We start from the raw sequence: 16,221 nt of genomic DNA, 5'->3' as shown, positions 1-16,221 counted from the left end.
GTTTTTTGCTGTTCTTTCCCACGGTTCCTTGTTCTTTGGAGGATAGTGATTTTCAACAAGTTTATACGTCACGGTTCCTTATTTATGCTGGTACCTCTGTACAGGAAGTTTCTGTTGGCTTCACTCTCTGGCCTCCCCCCCTTCTGCTCTTAGAAGGGATTCAGGAGTCTCATTCTCTTGGCTGAGGTCGACCATATCCGCCTTTGCAGGAGAGTCACATTCGTTCAATCCATGTTTTCCTGTGATTGGGGCAGAGAAGTCCTCAGAAGCCAAGTGCTGCTGGGGCTCAGGGGAGCCTTGGGGCACTTGGCCGGACATTGCGCGCACGCCTTTTTAATTATGTGTATAGGTGCTTGTCTGCGTGTATTTCTGTTCACTGCTCACGCACAGTGCCCTGGAGACCAGAAGAGGCATCAGACCCCCGGAACTGGAGTTAAAGATACTGACGTTCCATAGAGGTGCTGAGAATCAAAACTGGGTCCTCTGAAAGGGCAGCCAGTGCTCCTAACTCCTGAGCCGTCTCTCCAGTTCCCAGCCCCTTCCCCATCTCTATGCTAAGCCATTGTCTGAGGCAGCGCCTGGTGGACTGTAGAGAAGCCAGAGGCTAGGTGGACCTTAGCGAACTAGTAGCATAACTTTCAGAAACTGAGACACTTCATTACCAGAGCCTTGGTCCTGGGACACTGCTGCTCTACTGCACACCTGCCACTTACAGGGAGAGGGCAGTGTGGAAAACCTGGGTCCCCCACTCAAAGTCTTTGAAGTAGTCTTGAAATAGGAAAATAAATGCAAACTAGTCAGGTGGCAGTGAAGACAGAGGGCCTGATTCACCAAGTTGTACCCATCCCAGGACTACTGTACTTTTCAATGTGAGTGCTAATTGTGATTAGACAGTTTGCTTTAAACACAGGAAAGAGAGAGGAGAGAATAATAGACATAGTGAGAGAGAGAGAGTTAAAAGCCAGATTACAGTTTTAGGTAGAACAAACAGCTGGGGTGAGGGTCTGGCTGGTGAGTTGCAATTCTACCCATTCCCAGAAGGTGGCAGTGGTGGGTTACTTGATTATATCAAAACCAAAACCAAACAACACAACCTCAATGATGATAATAAATAACAGGATTACAACTCCCTGCCATTACATCTTTTTTCTTTCAGAAAATGTCATATATAGCCTAGGCTTGCCTCACACTCAGGATCATCCTGTCTTGGCCTTCTGAGTGGCTGGGGTTACAGGTATGAAATCTTATACCCAGTCCCCTGAGGTGTTTTCTTTGTTTGTTGGTTTGTTGTATTGATTTTATTTATTTGTTTTTAAATACAGGGTTTTTCTGTGTAGCGTTGGCTGTTTTTTTTTTTTTTTTCTTCTGTGTAGCGTTGGCTGTTCTGGACTCACTTGTAGAGCAGGTTGGCCTTTAACTCACAAAGTTCCATCTGCCTCTGTCTCCCTGAGTGCTAGGATCAAAGGTGTGCACCATCTCGCCTGGCTCAGTCCCCTGAGTCTTAATGCTGCTGATTTTACTCACTCTAGGCATATTTTTTGGGTGCTAAGTGTAAAGCCAGGGCTTTATGTGTGGTCCCCATGTATTGTACCACTGACCCACACTTCCACTTCCCTGAGTTTCTCCTACATGTGACTAAAACACATGTGTGTGTTCATGCCCAGTGTGAAAGAAGAGCTAGAGAGCCTCACACCCTGTTGGGGATGCTGGCACCCGAGGCAGTAGCAACAACATTGAATAAACACAAGATAAACTTGTGCTAAGAACATGCAGCTGGGGGACATGGCTCAGATTTGTGGGGCTCATTGGAGGTGCCTCTTGGTGTTGAGGTACAGCGTTCCTACTTTGTGGAGCACTAGCTCCTTTGTGTTCATCTTAAGTCTCTCTGCACCCAGCCTGTCCTGACATGTTCATCTGGCCCTGTGACATCAGCTAATTCACTGCCTGAGGCCTCGAAAACATGATACTCAGCATTTGTTTTTGACTGTTCACTACACTGGAGGTTTTTTTTTTCTGTTTTTGTAAATGTACACCAACTCTCACCATTGCTTCTGTATAGCCCTAGGCGTGTGTGTGTGTGTGTGTGTGTGTGTGTGTGTGTGCACGCGCGCGCGCATGTGTGCCTGTGCTGCTCATATGCACACACACATTTTCATTTAAGGATTTTAGAACAGGGCAGCAGGCTGCATCTCAGGCAGAAAGAACATGCATTTAAGACCTAGACCTTGAGGACATTATGGTGCATTATGGGATTGACACACACAATATTCAGAAATCTTATGTTTCTGGCCCTCATCTCTCTCAATCTCGTCTGCCCTGTCCGCCCTCTCTAATCTACTAGAAAATGTCCTTCTCCTTGTCACTACTCCACCCACAGCTGTTGTACAGGGACCTTTGTTGGACTTACTTGGATCACTACTCACCTAAATCAGATGACCTTGAACAGAAAGTATGGATCTTATGTTACTATCCTGCAAGGCTAACCTGGTCTGCAGCTCGACGGGCCAGTTCAGGATCTCTGATTCCCTGAGATGCTGGAAGGTCTGCCATGGCAGTGTAAATGAACAAGCCCCTCATAACAGAACATGAGATACTTCCATAGAGTGGTGTCTGGAACTACTTGCTGAAATGCATCAAAATTGAATCGCGCAGATTCTTACAAAACAAACTAAAACGGGGAAAATGAGTGGTTCTTAGGAATAAACCATCGTGGTGAGTGTGGTGGCACATATCTTTAATCTCAGCACCCAGGGGACAGAGGCAGGCGGATCTCTGTGTTCAAAGCTAGTTGACTGAGTTCAAGTTCATCCCTGCTGTCAGAGCGGGGAGAAGGTGTGGGGCCAGGGTTGGAGCGGTGGATGGCTTTAGCAGTCAAGAGCACTGGCTGCTCCTCTGGAGGACCCGCCATGCCTACCTGGCTGCTACTGTGCTCTCCAATATGATGGTCACGGGCTTTAGCCCTCTAGAACCATGAGCCCAATTAAATGCTTTCTTTTATAAGTTGCCTTGGTCATGTTTTGTCATGCGGCTAGAAAAGTAACTAACACATACTCCAGCTGTTGATAGCTGCCTCCTTACAGTGAGATGGGCCAAGGAGAACAGGTAGGTAATACTTAGATGTTACCAAACATTGCCCATTCCTGGCTAACTCATCAGATTTAAAAGAGTCTCAGCAGGCCTATCTGGAAATATAAGCTTAAACTTGGCTGCTGCTATGACTTAATGTTATCTCTGTATCCAAGGAGCGAAGCCTATTTTAAGTTGTGGTCCATAGTCATGATTTCTGGATACCTTGTGTCCCAGCTGCTATACACACACACACACACACACACACACACACACACGCTCTCATTTTCCATGATTTTTCTTCAGGGAACCTTTCCGTAAACTGCTGCCCCAAGGCCTTATCAAGGGACAGACATTCCGCCTTCCATCTGGACAGTGTCTGCGGAGGGAGGATGTAGACTTCACAGGTAAGGGAGCCCAGCCTGGCTGGGGCAGGTAAGACCCAAGGCCAGGTCCAGAGCTTTTAAGAAGCCAGTATCTACTGTTGGGCTCTGGCTGGGTGCAGAGTCTAAGACAGACCCTGGGCAGGCCTCTGTGGGCTGTTCTGGGACTGGTTATCCCTCTTAGCCAGCCCCATCCCGTGTCACATAGTGTTTGCTCACATGTCCCTAGCTTGTCTGGCTTTAGATGACAGCCCATTGCTAGACAGAGCCTCAGACACAGAGCATGGAATCTTCCAGGGTCATTTCCCACAAGGCCTCAGAGCACAGTTCAAAATATGGGACTTCCCCCCTGCCCACTTCCTTGGCATCCTAGAGCAGCTCTAGTCCCCTTACCTCCCTGTTCAGGACCCATTCAGAATCAGTATTATTTTGTCATCTAGGCCCTGCTCCTGTTTGTGCAAAAACGAAAGAGAAGTTAGAGGTGACGTGGGAGAAGATGAGCAAGTCCAAACACAATGGAGTGGACCCTGAGGAGATCGTGGCACAGTATGGGATTGACACAATCCGGCTCTTCATCTTCTTTGCAGCCTCTCCTGAGAAGGACATCTTGTGGGATGTAAAGAGTGAGTCTCCTTCCTTCTCCTGCCTGCTTCCTCTACAGGCTGCTCTGGACTCTGAAGGAACCGGGGAAGGAGATGTCTTGCTGGAAACAGTAACAGAGGAGTCTAGAAGTCAACATGTCCATGCTTCTGCCCCACTCCAAGACCATAGCTCTATTATTCAAAGGCCTGGCTCCCTTTGGTGGGGAGTGGGGCGGGTTCGCACTGCGCACGCACACTCCCAGCCCTGTGTTTGCTGGAGGTGGGGCCCACATCGCCAGCTCTGTGCGGATTACAATGTGAGGTCTCGGACAGCTGTTTCCGTGAAGACCAACCTCCTGTGCTTTCTTAGGTGTGCTGAGCTACAGGCCAGTCTTCTTCAACATTCCCTGAAAAGTTCCCTCATCAAGATGATGCCTGGATTCTGGAATCACATGCAATCTATCAGCTGCTCCCTGCTAACTTTACTTCTCCTCTCGAAATTTGTTTCTCCAGAGCTTTCATTTTGCCCTTGTGATCTGCCTGGATGTGGTTGTGGGAAGTGAAAGCGAGTGCCTGTGGGAGGAGTCTGTTTATCTCAGGATTGGCCTGTTTTCTCACTATGTCTTAGGCAGTGGTAGCAGATGCAAGTCCTAACAGACTGCCTGTAAGTAACAGAGACAGGGCGTGCAGAACAGGGTAGGCACTAGCTCAGCTTTCTCCTTTCTATATGTGCAGGTCCCCACATCTGCTTTTCACAAGCCTTCAGCTGTCCCTGCTGGCTCCCACTCTTGAGAGTATCCAGCCCAGTGGCCACAGGGTTCAGGCATCTACCCCACCCTTATTTGGTCAGCTGTGTGACCCAGGATCACCAAGTAGACCGTTCTGCTTCCTCGGATCAGAGCAGTGGTTCTGCCTGGTGAACATGTTTGGAGGGGTTGGTAGCTGACCTCACACTGTGCCAAGCTTGCTGTGCAGCCACCGCCACGCTACCTGTCCTCATGAGATGCCAGCTCTGCTTGTATTGGCAACTATCTTGAGGACGCTGTTGGCCCCAAGGCGTACCTGTCTCAGCAAGCTTGCTGGCCCACAAAGCCATGTGCTGGTGCCCAGCCCAGGACAGGTGGCAACTGCTGAGAGCCCTTCTGCCCATGCTCAGGATATCAGGGGGCCAGAAAGGAGGTGGAGATGACTCTGCAAGGACCATGGGGCTTTTTTCATTCCCTTCTAATCAATATTCTTTCTTTGTCTTTTTGATGGCCACAAAATGCAGCTCCTGCATTCATTGGAGTGCTGAGGTGGCAACAAAGGCTGTGGTTACTGATAACACGATTCATCGAGGCGAGGACTTCTGGGTCGGCGCCCCAGCCTCAGCTGCTGAATAACCAGGAGAAAGCCAAGGCCCAAAGCCTCTGGGAGTACAAAAACTCAGTCATAACTCAGGTCAGAATTTATGGGACTGGAGAAGTTGGTCACTATTCATCCTGAGGGAACCGTAATCTAATGGTCTGTGCAGCCTTCATGCTCTGGGGGCCACAGCAGGTCTTCTTGCTTTGTGATGTGACCTTGTTGCTATTAATTGCTATCACTGTTTTGGCTTTCCTAATGGAAAGAGATGTTCTCAAAAACTGGCTGCCCCTCCCACCCTGTCACCTATTGCTCAGGAAGCTACCTATTTCCTGTGTCTCTGGACTTGACTGCAGGCAGACAAGCTAATGTGTCTCTGATGAGGCAGTGTACGTTGTGTGAGCAGGGGTGCAGAGTGGAAAGAGACAGAAACTGCCATAAAATACCACATCGTCTCATAGATGAGCTTCAGACCCAAACAGGCCTCACTTAAAATACTACACAGACTGGGACAAAAGCTCCCTGTCCTCAGCAGGAGCTCTTCCACGAGCTTCCTTTTTACAGTGTCTGGGGACTTGCTTTAGGTTAATTTCACCAGACAGGAGGTTATTTTTAATGGGTATCTGATAACCCAAATTCTCTTAGGCTGATCTTTTTTACATGCTAATTCAGTGCTGGGTGTAGGTTGGTGGTAAGACACATGTTTAGATTGTGCTGGGGCCAGGGTTCCGTCCGCTGAGCTAAGAAGGGAAAGCTTAATGATCCAAGTTTCTGAGGGTATGTATCCAAGGCCCCTCGTTACCAGATGACATAGCAGGTTTTTGTTTATTTCGTTTCCCTTGTTGTTGTTTTCATGACCTGAATGAGTGGCTCTGGGTCTAGCCTGCTCATCTAATGGCATTTATTCAACTTTATCTCCATCCTTTGTGTAGAGGGAGACAGCAAGGTGAATCTGGGGATCTGAGTGCTCACAAGTGGTTGCTCTCTTACCATGCATTTCCTCTCTGGAGCATAGGTCAGATAATTGATGAGTTACAATTTCAGCTGTAAACTCATGACATCTTAAGAATGTGCATATTCTTTCTCTCTTTCTCTTTCTCTCTCCCTCTCTCTTTCCTTCTTTCTCTCCTTTTCTCTTTATCTCTCCTTCCTTCCTTCCTTCCTTCCTTCCTTCCTTCCTTCCTTCCTTCCTTCCTTCCTTCCTTCCTTTCCTTCCTTCTTTCTTACTTTTACTGTAGTGATGGGGATTGAGCCCAGGATTCAATCATGCAAACTGAGTTCTTTCACTTGTTGGCATCACATGTCTTTCATGTCTTTATCCACTATTGTTTTTATGTTGCTTATCAGCAGCTCCTGCCTCCTACTCAAGCATATAGCATTGTTTGTTTGTTTGTTTGTTTTTCTTTCTCTGTCTTTCTTTTTGTTGTTGTTTTTTTATTGTTGTGTTTTGGGGTTTTTTTTTGGGGGGGGGTGTTGGTTTTGGTTTGGTTTGGTTTTTGAGACAGGGTTTTTCTGTGAAGCTCTGACTGTCCTGGACTTGCTTTGTAGACCAGGCTAGCCTAAACCCCACAGAGATCCTCCTGCCTCTGCCTCCCAAGTGCTAGGATTAAAGATGTGCACCACCGTGCCCTGCTGGCATTGTTTTATTAAACATCTGTTGTGGAAAACAACACTGTCTCAGTGATATGGAAAGAGAAGCAGTCTTAAATAGTGCAAACAGCACCGACTTTCAATTTAAAAGCATTTGTGTTCATGAAATCTAGTCATTATTCAATGGAGTAAATATATTTGTAAGTATCTTTTGTTATAGTCTGTTAGCTTTGTTTTTTGTTTTGGCTTTTTGTTTGTTTATTGTCATTCCCTTTTCTTCTAGAAAGCTAAAGGGAATTTTTGAAGAAAATGAGTAAAAAAAAAAATCAATTTTTACCAACAGGTGACTAGACATTTCACAGAAGACTTTGCCCTGCACTCTGTGGTCACTAAGCTGATAAGACTCAGCAACACCCTCTTGGTAAGTGGCTGGGCCTCTCAGCAGCTGATGAGAGAGGGTGAAAGTGTTGGGAATATTTCTTCCATGGTCACAACCCTGTCGTACTACTTCAAGGCTTTAAAGGTTATCTGAGCAAAGTCATTTGCTTTTTCTGAGACAGGGTCTTACTGTGCAGCCCAGGCTGGCCTCCGACTTATGGTCATCCTCCTAGCTTCAAGCATCTGTTTTTATCTCCAGTCTCTTGTAAGAGGACATGGAGGCCTGAAGGTTAGCACCACGTCTGACTGAGTCGTGGTAAAGCCAGGGTCAGGCATAGACCTCTCCGTTCTAACTTTTATCTCCTGATCTCCTGAACCTATCAGGATGCTTCCTTGGCTGGATAGTATTTGTTTTCATTTCACCGAGACAGAGCAGAGTTATTCCCACTGACAACAAGCTATCATCTTTTGGCTGCATGTGACTCCAGCTTTTCTTGACAAGGGAAGAATTTGTCAATAATTGGTGCATAGAGAGGACCCACACCCTGGGATTGCACAGTGGAAAACCTTAGGAAACATTATCTGCAGAGAGCTTACAAGTGTGACCTTGTTCCCAGAGCAGATTTTCCTCCCTTGTTGAGGCTTAGCTTCTTTACCTGTCAGATGGGGTGCAGATCCTGCCCTTGAAGGGCAGTTGTGAGCATTGAGTATGTATGTGGTTCTGTGAGGGAAGTCTTCTGACCTGAGCAAAGAGGTTATGAAGAGTATTTCTCCACCTGCTGAGCTTCTGGACTCTGCTTCATTTGTGGTCTGTCTTACCCCTGCTTATTTTGTCTTAAATGTTCCTTCCTCTTCCTTAGCAAGCTCCTCAGAGAGTGGTTCTTCACAGCCGGGAGTTTGAGGATGCTCTCTGTGCCCTGCTGGTGATGGCCGCCCCCCTGGCCCCTCATATAACCTCAGAACTCTGGGCAGGTATGTAGGAGGGTCCTTGTCTAACTAGTTATAAATAACATTTGCCCAAGCCTCTCCTTGATTATTTGTAGCTCAGCAAACAAATGTCTGTCAGAGCGCTCTTCCTACCGGAAGGGTTCAGCTGCTCACTGCAGTGCGTATGTGTGTAGGTGCATGCATGCTTTGTTGTGGGTGTGGGTGCAAGGCATGTACGTGCTGTGCATGTGTGTAGAGATCAGAGGACAACCTTTGGTGTCAGTTCTCAGCTTTCTACCTTGTTTTGAGGCAGCATATTAACCATGTATGAGCCAGGCTAGCTGGCCCAAGAGCTTCTAGAGCTATTTCTGTCGCCCACATAGCAGCACTCCTGGACTACAGATGCTCAGCCTGCTAGGTCCAACTTTTACGTGGTTTCTGGATCCAAACTCAGATCAGCAACCTTGCTGGACCAGCACTTTTACCTAACCTGCCTTCATTGTGAACTCATGCGCTAAACTCAGATTTTCTCTGTTTTGGTATCCAAAGCTACTTCCAAAATGCCATGCAAACACCGGACCTCCCTCCCACCAGGTCCTCTGGTGTGTGATAAGAATTCTGGAATTTTGATTTTTTAAAACCACAAAAATATTATAAAAATATATTTTAATCCCAGGTATGGGGATATAGGGCTGCTTCACATCAGCTGACTATGATTTCCCTCATGCTCTAGCAGGGGCATGATTTGTCGAGCTGCAGATAGTTTCTGCAATTGTGTGAATTTTGGAATTCTGGGGACTTTTTCAAGGGTATACAAATTCTAGGGCCCTGAGAGGTGGTGGTGGCAGTTGCTGGTTGCGTGCTGTTTGCTTGCTGTTGATCACGAGTTGTTAAGAAGAAGAAATTAGATATCCTGATGGCAAAGATCAAACTTGCCCCAAGGAGCCCAACACCCCTAGTCGGCAGGAAGTGGTCTGACGATAACATTGCTTCCTCTCTGACCCCTGACTTTATTCAGGGATTTTTTTTTTCCTCTTTATCCTTTTTCCTCTCTTATCTAGTTAGCGGGTTGAAAGGGTGGAAGAAAAGGGGTGGAGAAAAGTGGAAGAAAGAAGAACCCACAAAGTACCTAATGCCGGCTGCACTGACGGGTTTTGTTTGTTTTTTGTGTGTTTGTTGTTAGTTTCTGGTGTTAGAAATTGAGTCCAGCTTTGTGCATGGGAAGCCCATGCTCTGCCACTGTGCCACACTCCAGCTTCTGACCATATATTCATGCAATGTGGATGTTGTTCTTTCAGAAGCATTTGAGCAAATTTATTTCTCTGGGAAAGGTCAGTGTGAAATGGCCTTGCTTCCTGTTCATTTTCTTGGAATTGTCAGAGCTGCTATAAGCACTGTCAGCACAGACCCAGCCCTACTCAGTGGGATCAGCTAACAAACAAGGATGGGGAGATGAGGGCAGGCACAGACCCAAAATGCCACCAGAAGAGGACTGCCATCCTCAGAAACTGTGACCACCACTTCCAACCCCAGAATTCACTGTGGGCCACCAAGGCAGCCTGGCTCAGCGTGGGAGTGGGGAGGCTTGTCTTTTAGCTTCTGCAGGAGGGTCAGCTCACCAGAGGTGGGTATGAAAGGGGTGCAGCTTGCCCTGAATGCCAGAACTTTGTCACTTATGGCCTGCATTCAGACTAACCCCATCTGACCTGTCACCTTGGCTGTGTCTTTGCATTTACCATGAACACGTTGGTTAATTTCACTTAAAAGAGCCAAGTGACAAGAACTTGCACATATGCAGGGAACTAAGCTCCACCCTTGCAGCAAAGCCACACCCACCATGCAGGGAGAGCCTGGCTAGAACCATACCTATAAATAAGCATCCTGATTCCTCCAGGAAATCTGGGCTTCCTTGTTTTTTTCAGTGGAATTTATAGCAGCTTCTGTTCAGAGCATTTTCATCCAAGGTCCTTTCATGTCTTAGGCATCCTGTATGACTTCTATACAGAAGTTTTGGAAGCCTTCCCAACACATCTGGGTCACAGGACAAACCACTACCAGCTCAACAAATAAAGACATGATTGTCTGTTTTCTGTGACCTCCATCTCACTTTTAGGGAAGGAAGAAGCCAGAGAATTTTCTGCATTTGCCAAAAGGCCATTAAGCTCATTGAGAAATGCAATAGATGAGGCCAGGACCAGCTGGGCCAGGAGGAGTTCAGGTCTCATTCCCTAAGGAGCCTTCACTTCCTTCCGAGTAACTGGCTATATGGGGTCACCTGGATATCAGGTAGAAAACTTAAAAAGCTACAGTGAATGAATATGGCACCAGCACAGGAGCCAAGGCAGAGGCCAGTAGAATAAAATGATTGGCACTGCTCAGTGGCCTGTCCACAACCCAGGTGTTGGTATAAGTTTTTAAAACTCCTTTATTTATATTTTTTATCTCTTTCTCCCTACTCCATCCCAATCCCAACACTCCAATACTAGGTAGGGGAGACAAAGGGTTAGTGGGAGAGGGGCCACACTTCTCTTAGCTGCTTCCTGCTGGTTAGGGTCATTGGGTTCTTTGGAGCCAGTCCAATCCTCCTTTCAGGAGATCTCCAACTTCTTGTCTCATAAGAGCAACAGGAGCCGCAGGGAGGAAGCAGGTGCAGCCTTGTTCTTTCTCTCCTCCACACTCTCTGGGCTCTGGCATCTATTTTCTCACCAGCATCCTCAGATTTAAACTATTCTGCAGCTGGCAAAGAGCTTCTCTCAGAGCCTGCATGAGGCCAGTAGTCTGCTGCTATGGACCATGTGAATCAGTCCCACATCTCACACCTGGGATTAAAACCAAACTATGTTTATATCCACAACATTCCAGCTTACCTAAGGGCTGTTAGTTTCAATCAGAGAAGTAGGGGAGCTTGTGGTGAGCATGAACCAGAAATTACTAACACATGGTTCAAAAAGGCTGGTCCTGTATGTGGATGCACACGCATGCATACTTGTGCTTTTTCATGTGTGTTTGCAATGTTGTTGTCAGCCCCAAGATAGTGTTCATGCTAAGAAACATTTCTCAATGAGCTGTATCCTTGCATGCTTTTACTAAGTAAAGGAAACAGTTGTGTTGATTCACATTCTGGCCTCCTTGCATACCCATACTTGGAATGTCAATAGCCCAAAACCAATCCTAGTTTAATAATATTTTGAAGGAAAACCCACAAATCAATGGGGAAAGGAAGATTTATGCAACAAATTGGGTTTGGAAAGTTTACTTTGTGTTTTTGAAGATAATTTTCTTATAAACAAAATAAATTACTACTAAATTTGAAAATTAACTAGGGAAAAAAATGAAACCTTTCAGTGAAACCAGAAGAAAATCATTGAACTGATTCCACAGTATGGAAAAACTCTATACTTGAATACCTTTTCAAATTACATAAGAGTCGTGAGTGTAGCTCAGCGGTAGAACACTTGCTTAGTACATGAGAAGCCCCGAGCTCATCACCAGCACAGCTATAATATACACATATGTAAAGAAGCAATAACTTTCCTGTGGAGAACCTATAAAACATTCTTTTTAAAAGAAAAAGGGGATCTTGAGGTACAGCCTAGTGGTGGAGCATATACTTACATGCTTGAGGCACTGGGTTCCATTCCCAGCCCTAAAAGGAAAGAGAAGACCCAGCACTCTAGGACGGAAGACTAGATAGGGTTTATGCCTTACCACTTTCTTGTGGCCTGCCCTAAGCGAAGGGTCTGTTCATGAGAAGGAGGATGACAGTGTCAAGCTCCCAGGGGAGCTGAGAGCACCCTCCTCTCCAGTGTACTCTATATGAAAAAGGGCTGGGGATACGATTTTCAGACCACAGATACTCATGGTGGGAGAAGCTGTGAAGACAGTCTGTACTTGGGGCCAGTTCTCAGGTAGGCATTCCTTCTCCAACAAAGGGGTAACCCCAGCGTTGGCAGCATTGGCAGTGTTGCTTTTCCACTCATTTCAGAGTACCATGTCCATCCATCCTCACATCTCTGGATGCTGTTCAGAGAAAGGCTGCCTGAAACCTGGGGTTACAGCTGTGGGAAGAGGTCAGCTCTTCCTTGTGCACCAGTACACCACTGGTCCTCAGGCCCTAAGCAGACTTCATTTCTACCCATTGATCGCCATCCAGTCATAAGAGGTCATATAGGAAAAAGTTTTAAAAGTTATCATAATCTCTGATGTTGGCACAGGAACCCAAGATAGACACCAACAAAGTAGAAAGCACTAGCACTGCTCAGAGTGGCCAGTCCACACAACTTCATGGGAAATGTCGTCACTAGCCTCCTCAAAGGCTCTATGCCAAGGGCAGAGCCTTGCACCCTGTTCATGAGCACCCTCTGTGTGTTCAGAGTGATCTGACTTTCTGTGCCTTGGTTTTGCAGGCTTGGCGCTGGTGCCAAGCAAGCTCTGTGACCATTATGCCTGGGATGCTGGTGTGATGCTTCAGGCCTGGCCCACTGCACACTCAGAGTCTCTCCAGGAGCCCGATACGGTGCAGATGGTTGTTCTGGTGAGTGTCACTCATGGCCATGGGGCCAGACTGTGCTATACAGACTACCACTCTCCTACCAGTGATCCCAGCCAGCCCTTTCTCTTGACCAAGCCCACAACACAGAAGCCTGCATTCCCTTCTCTGTACCTTCAATATATCCAAGAAGCACGTAAGCTCTAACTCCCAGGACCTGGAAGGACAGCAAAGGGGAGATGCCAGTTGGATCTGCCTTAATGGCTCCAGTGTCTTCATCTGCATTTAGGAGCACCTGGGTAGCTTTAGGGGGCACACTGGGCAGACACATAGAAGAATGCCTCTCTGGGGCTGGAGGAATGGCTGGGTGGTTGAGACCACTGGATGTCTGTCGAGGGGACCTGTCTTTGGTGCCCAGCACCTACATGGTAGCTCACAACTATCAGTAACTATAGTTCCAGGGGCTCTGATGCTCTCTTCTACCGCCACGGGCACCAAGCATGCTTGTGGTACATAGATATACATGCAAGCAAATGACCCACTCACATGAAATAAAAGTTTTTAAAAAATGTAATGTTGGGGGCTGGAGAGACGGCTCAGAGGTTAAGAGCACTGGTTGTACTTCCAAAGGTCCTGAGTTCAATTCCCAGCAACCACATGGTGGCTCACAACCATCTATAATGAGATCTGGTATCCTCTTCTGGCATGCAGGCACAATACTGTATAAATGATAAATAAAATATATAAAAAAAAATAAATTTAATGTCTCTGTCAAACATATTTTAGTAAAACTATATATAACTTTTTTCCCTATTTCTTTCTTTCTTTCTTTGTTTTGGTTAACTGTACCATTTTCAGTATATAAGAGTAATAATGTAGGTAGGGAAGTTCAAGGTTCATTTTTTGTTTGTTTGTCTTTTGAGACAAGCTTTCTCTGTGCCCTGGCTGTCCTAGAATTTGCTCTGTAGATCAGGCTGGCCTCAAATTCTTAGAGATCTTCCTGCCTTTGTCTCCTGAGTGGTGGGATTAAAGGTGTGCACCACCTGCCCGGTTCAAGGTTCAATTTTTTTATTATTATTTATTTTGTTTTTACGTTCTGGTGTTGAACCTAGAGCCCAGTGCCTTCCAGGCAAGTAGTGTCCTGCTAAGCTGCATTCCCAGCCCTCTTCTCATTTACTTTAAGACAGGGTCCCAGTAAATTGCCCAAACTGACCTTGAGCGTGAGCTGTAGCCCAGGCTGGCCCTGAACTTTGACCCTCTTCCCTCAGCCCCCAGGTATCTGGAATTACAGACCTGTGCCACCAGGCCCAGGAAGAAATGTTTGTTTTCCCCTTAAACCTTTTATGCAAAAACTAGATCCCTGAAGGTTCCCTTCTGTGCAGATCCCATTTGTTTAATAGGAGACACATTTCTAGAGACTACCTGTCGGCGGCTTATGTGACAGAAGGTGAAGAGACCAGGATAGGTTTTTTTTACCTGATCCCTGGATAGCAGGTAGAGTGGAACTAGGCCATTTATAGCCAAATGCGACTTCCTTGTCTTATTTACAGGAGGCTACACCATTCTTAGTTAAGGAAACAAGCTCAAAGAAGTGACCTACTGTACCATGTCCAGTCCTGAGTCTAGGCCAGCCATAGTGCAGGTTCTAGGGACACAGATCAAGCAAAGCACAGAGGTTTGCTCTGTAATCTCAGCACTTGAGAGTCTGAGGCAGGAGGACCACTGTAAGGTTGATGCTAGCCAGGACCATATGATAAGACTTTGTCTCAACAAAAACAAAAATCCAGTGGGACAACAGTGTTCCTATCTTCATGGAGCTTAAATCCAGAGAGAGAGAGAAAAGCACAAAAAAAAAGGAAAAGAATAAACAAAATGAATATAAATTGTTCATTTTCTTCGCGCTGGAGGCTGAGAAACAGCAATTCTCCTGAATCTGTCCAGCAAACCTGGCTCCGTTGTATCTGTGTAAACCTGGACCAAAGGAAGCCCACGTTTAGAGAGAATACTTAGCTCAGGAGTGCTGAGCACCTCAGAGCCTGCCTCCCTGTGGACTCTCCTCACCCTCTCTGTTCTTTTTCTCCTCAGATCAACAACAAGGCCTATGGCAAGATCTCTGTGCCCCAACAAGTTGCCCAGGACCAGGACAAAGTCCATGAACTTGTTCTCCAGAGTGAGCTGGGCATCAGGCTGCTGCAGGGGAGAAGCATCAAGAAGGCCTTCCTCTCCCCGAGAACTGCTCTCATCAACTTCCTGGTGCAGGAGTGACCAGGGCTTTAAGGACCCTCCTTCTCTTCCCAGATCAAGGAAAGGAATGCTCGCTTAGATGTCACTTCCTGTGTCCAAGCTGCTATGACTTCGCTGTTTGGGAGACAGCAAAATCATAGCAGGTGTGGACCACTAGTATATCAGACAGAGCTGACTTTATGTGGATCATTAGTAAAGTGCTCTTACAGACATGGCCTGAGCGAGGGGCTAATACTTAGTTGGAGGGTGGGGGAAAGAAAGTAAACAGCTCAGGATGTTCGAGCTCCGTGTCTAGACTGTGATGTCACCCAGGGGTGGCTGTCATGTGTTCCTGCCATTCCTGTCATAAACATGTATCATGTTGAGACATACCTGTGCTATTGAAGAACCTTATATTCCCGTTCTAAGGGTTAATTGGGAGCAGGCCAATGTCCTCCGCCATCACTGGCCTGGCTGTGTGCCGCCACCCTGGAATACCTGTGGTTCCGTCACCTTGAGTTCACACTTTATTCAAACCATGCTCATCTAGGCCCACGAACAAGAGAGCCTCACACACAGGGTCTTAAGCTTGAGACTGTGCCTGGTCTTAAATTTCAACTTAATTGTAGCTATCATAAAGGATTTTACCTTTTTTTCCAGGTGAGGCTGCTGAGGGTATAGCTCAGTGCTAGAGTGTGAGCCTAGCATAGCAAGGTCCTAGTTCCCATCCCCAACACAAAAAGGCAAAGCAGCTCTACCAGAAAAACCGTATGGTAGCACACACTTGTAATCTCACAGTGTGAGAGACTGGTGCATAAGGATCATAAGGAGTTTAAAGCCATCTTGGCTACATTTGACTCTGTCTCATAGAAAAACTGCTATTGATCCTAATGGACAACAAAGTTTGAAAACTATCGGATTAATAAATGTTATGAACCATAATTTCTACCTAGTTTTTCCTCCTTCATTTTCATCTTACCTGGGGTGAGTTTGGCCCAGTACCATGAAGTAGAGTTGGGAGAGACTGGGGCCGGCCGCAGAAAGGCAGGCTGCGGCTCTGAGGAAGTGTTTTAAGAGGATCCTCAAGCTGACACAGATGATGGTCCCATGACTCAGGAGGCACATGGAGGTAAGGTGAGGGCTTTTTGCTGTTTTGTGTTCTCCTGGAATGAGCTCAGTGGCCTTGATGAGCTAACGGTAGGATGTCTTTTAGTTGGGTGTTATCGCCCTAAGCAGCGAA

The 16,221-nt window shown here is 46.6% G+C and overlaps 1 protein-coding gene across 2 annotated transcripts in view; it reads left to right on the top strand.

Annotated features, from left to right (window-relative positions):
• Lars2 (leucyl-tRNA synthetase 2, mitochondrial) overlaps nucleotides 1-15,923 on the top strand; it is a 104,744-nt gene extending 88,821 nt beyond the window's left edge. For both annotated transcript variants that reach the window (XM_060384995.1, XM_021646552.2), the window contains exons 15-21: nucleotides 3,373-3,473; nucleotides 3,890-4,072; nucleotides 5,301-5,470; nucleotides 7,308-7,385; nucleotides 8,203-8,314; nucleotides 12,676-12,803; nucleotides 14,844-15,923. In XM_060384995.1, coding sequence (XP_060240978.1) covers nucleotides 3,373-3,473; nucleotides 3,890-4,072; nucleotides 5,301-5,470; nucleotides 7,308-7,385; nucleotides 8,203-8,314; nucleotides 12,676-12,803; nucleotides 14,844-15,023 — 952 coding nt within the window. In that variant the 3' untranslated portion in view covers nucleotides 15,024-15,923. The remainder of the gene's footprint in view (nucleotides 1-3,372; nucleotides 3,474-3,889; nucleotides 4,073-5,300; nucleotides 5,471-7,307; nucleotides 7,386-8,202; nucleotides 8,315-12,675; nucleotides 12,804-14,843) is intronic.
• Nucleotides 15,924-16,221: the final 298 nt, after the last annotated feature.

The sequence above is a fragment of the Meriones unguiculatus genome, chromosome 6 (genome assembly GCF_030254825.1).
Source record: "Meriones unguiculatus strain TT.TT164.6M chromosome 6, Bangor_MerUng_6.1, whole genome shotgun sequence".
Lineage (NCBI taxonomy): Eukaryota > Metazoa > Chordata > Mammalia > Rodentia > Muridae > Meriones > Meriones unguiculatus.
Note: the sequence above shows the minus strand (reverse complement) of the source record. Positions and strands in the feature narration are given on the sequence as shown.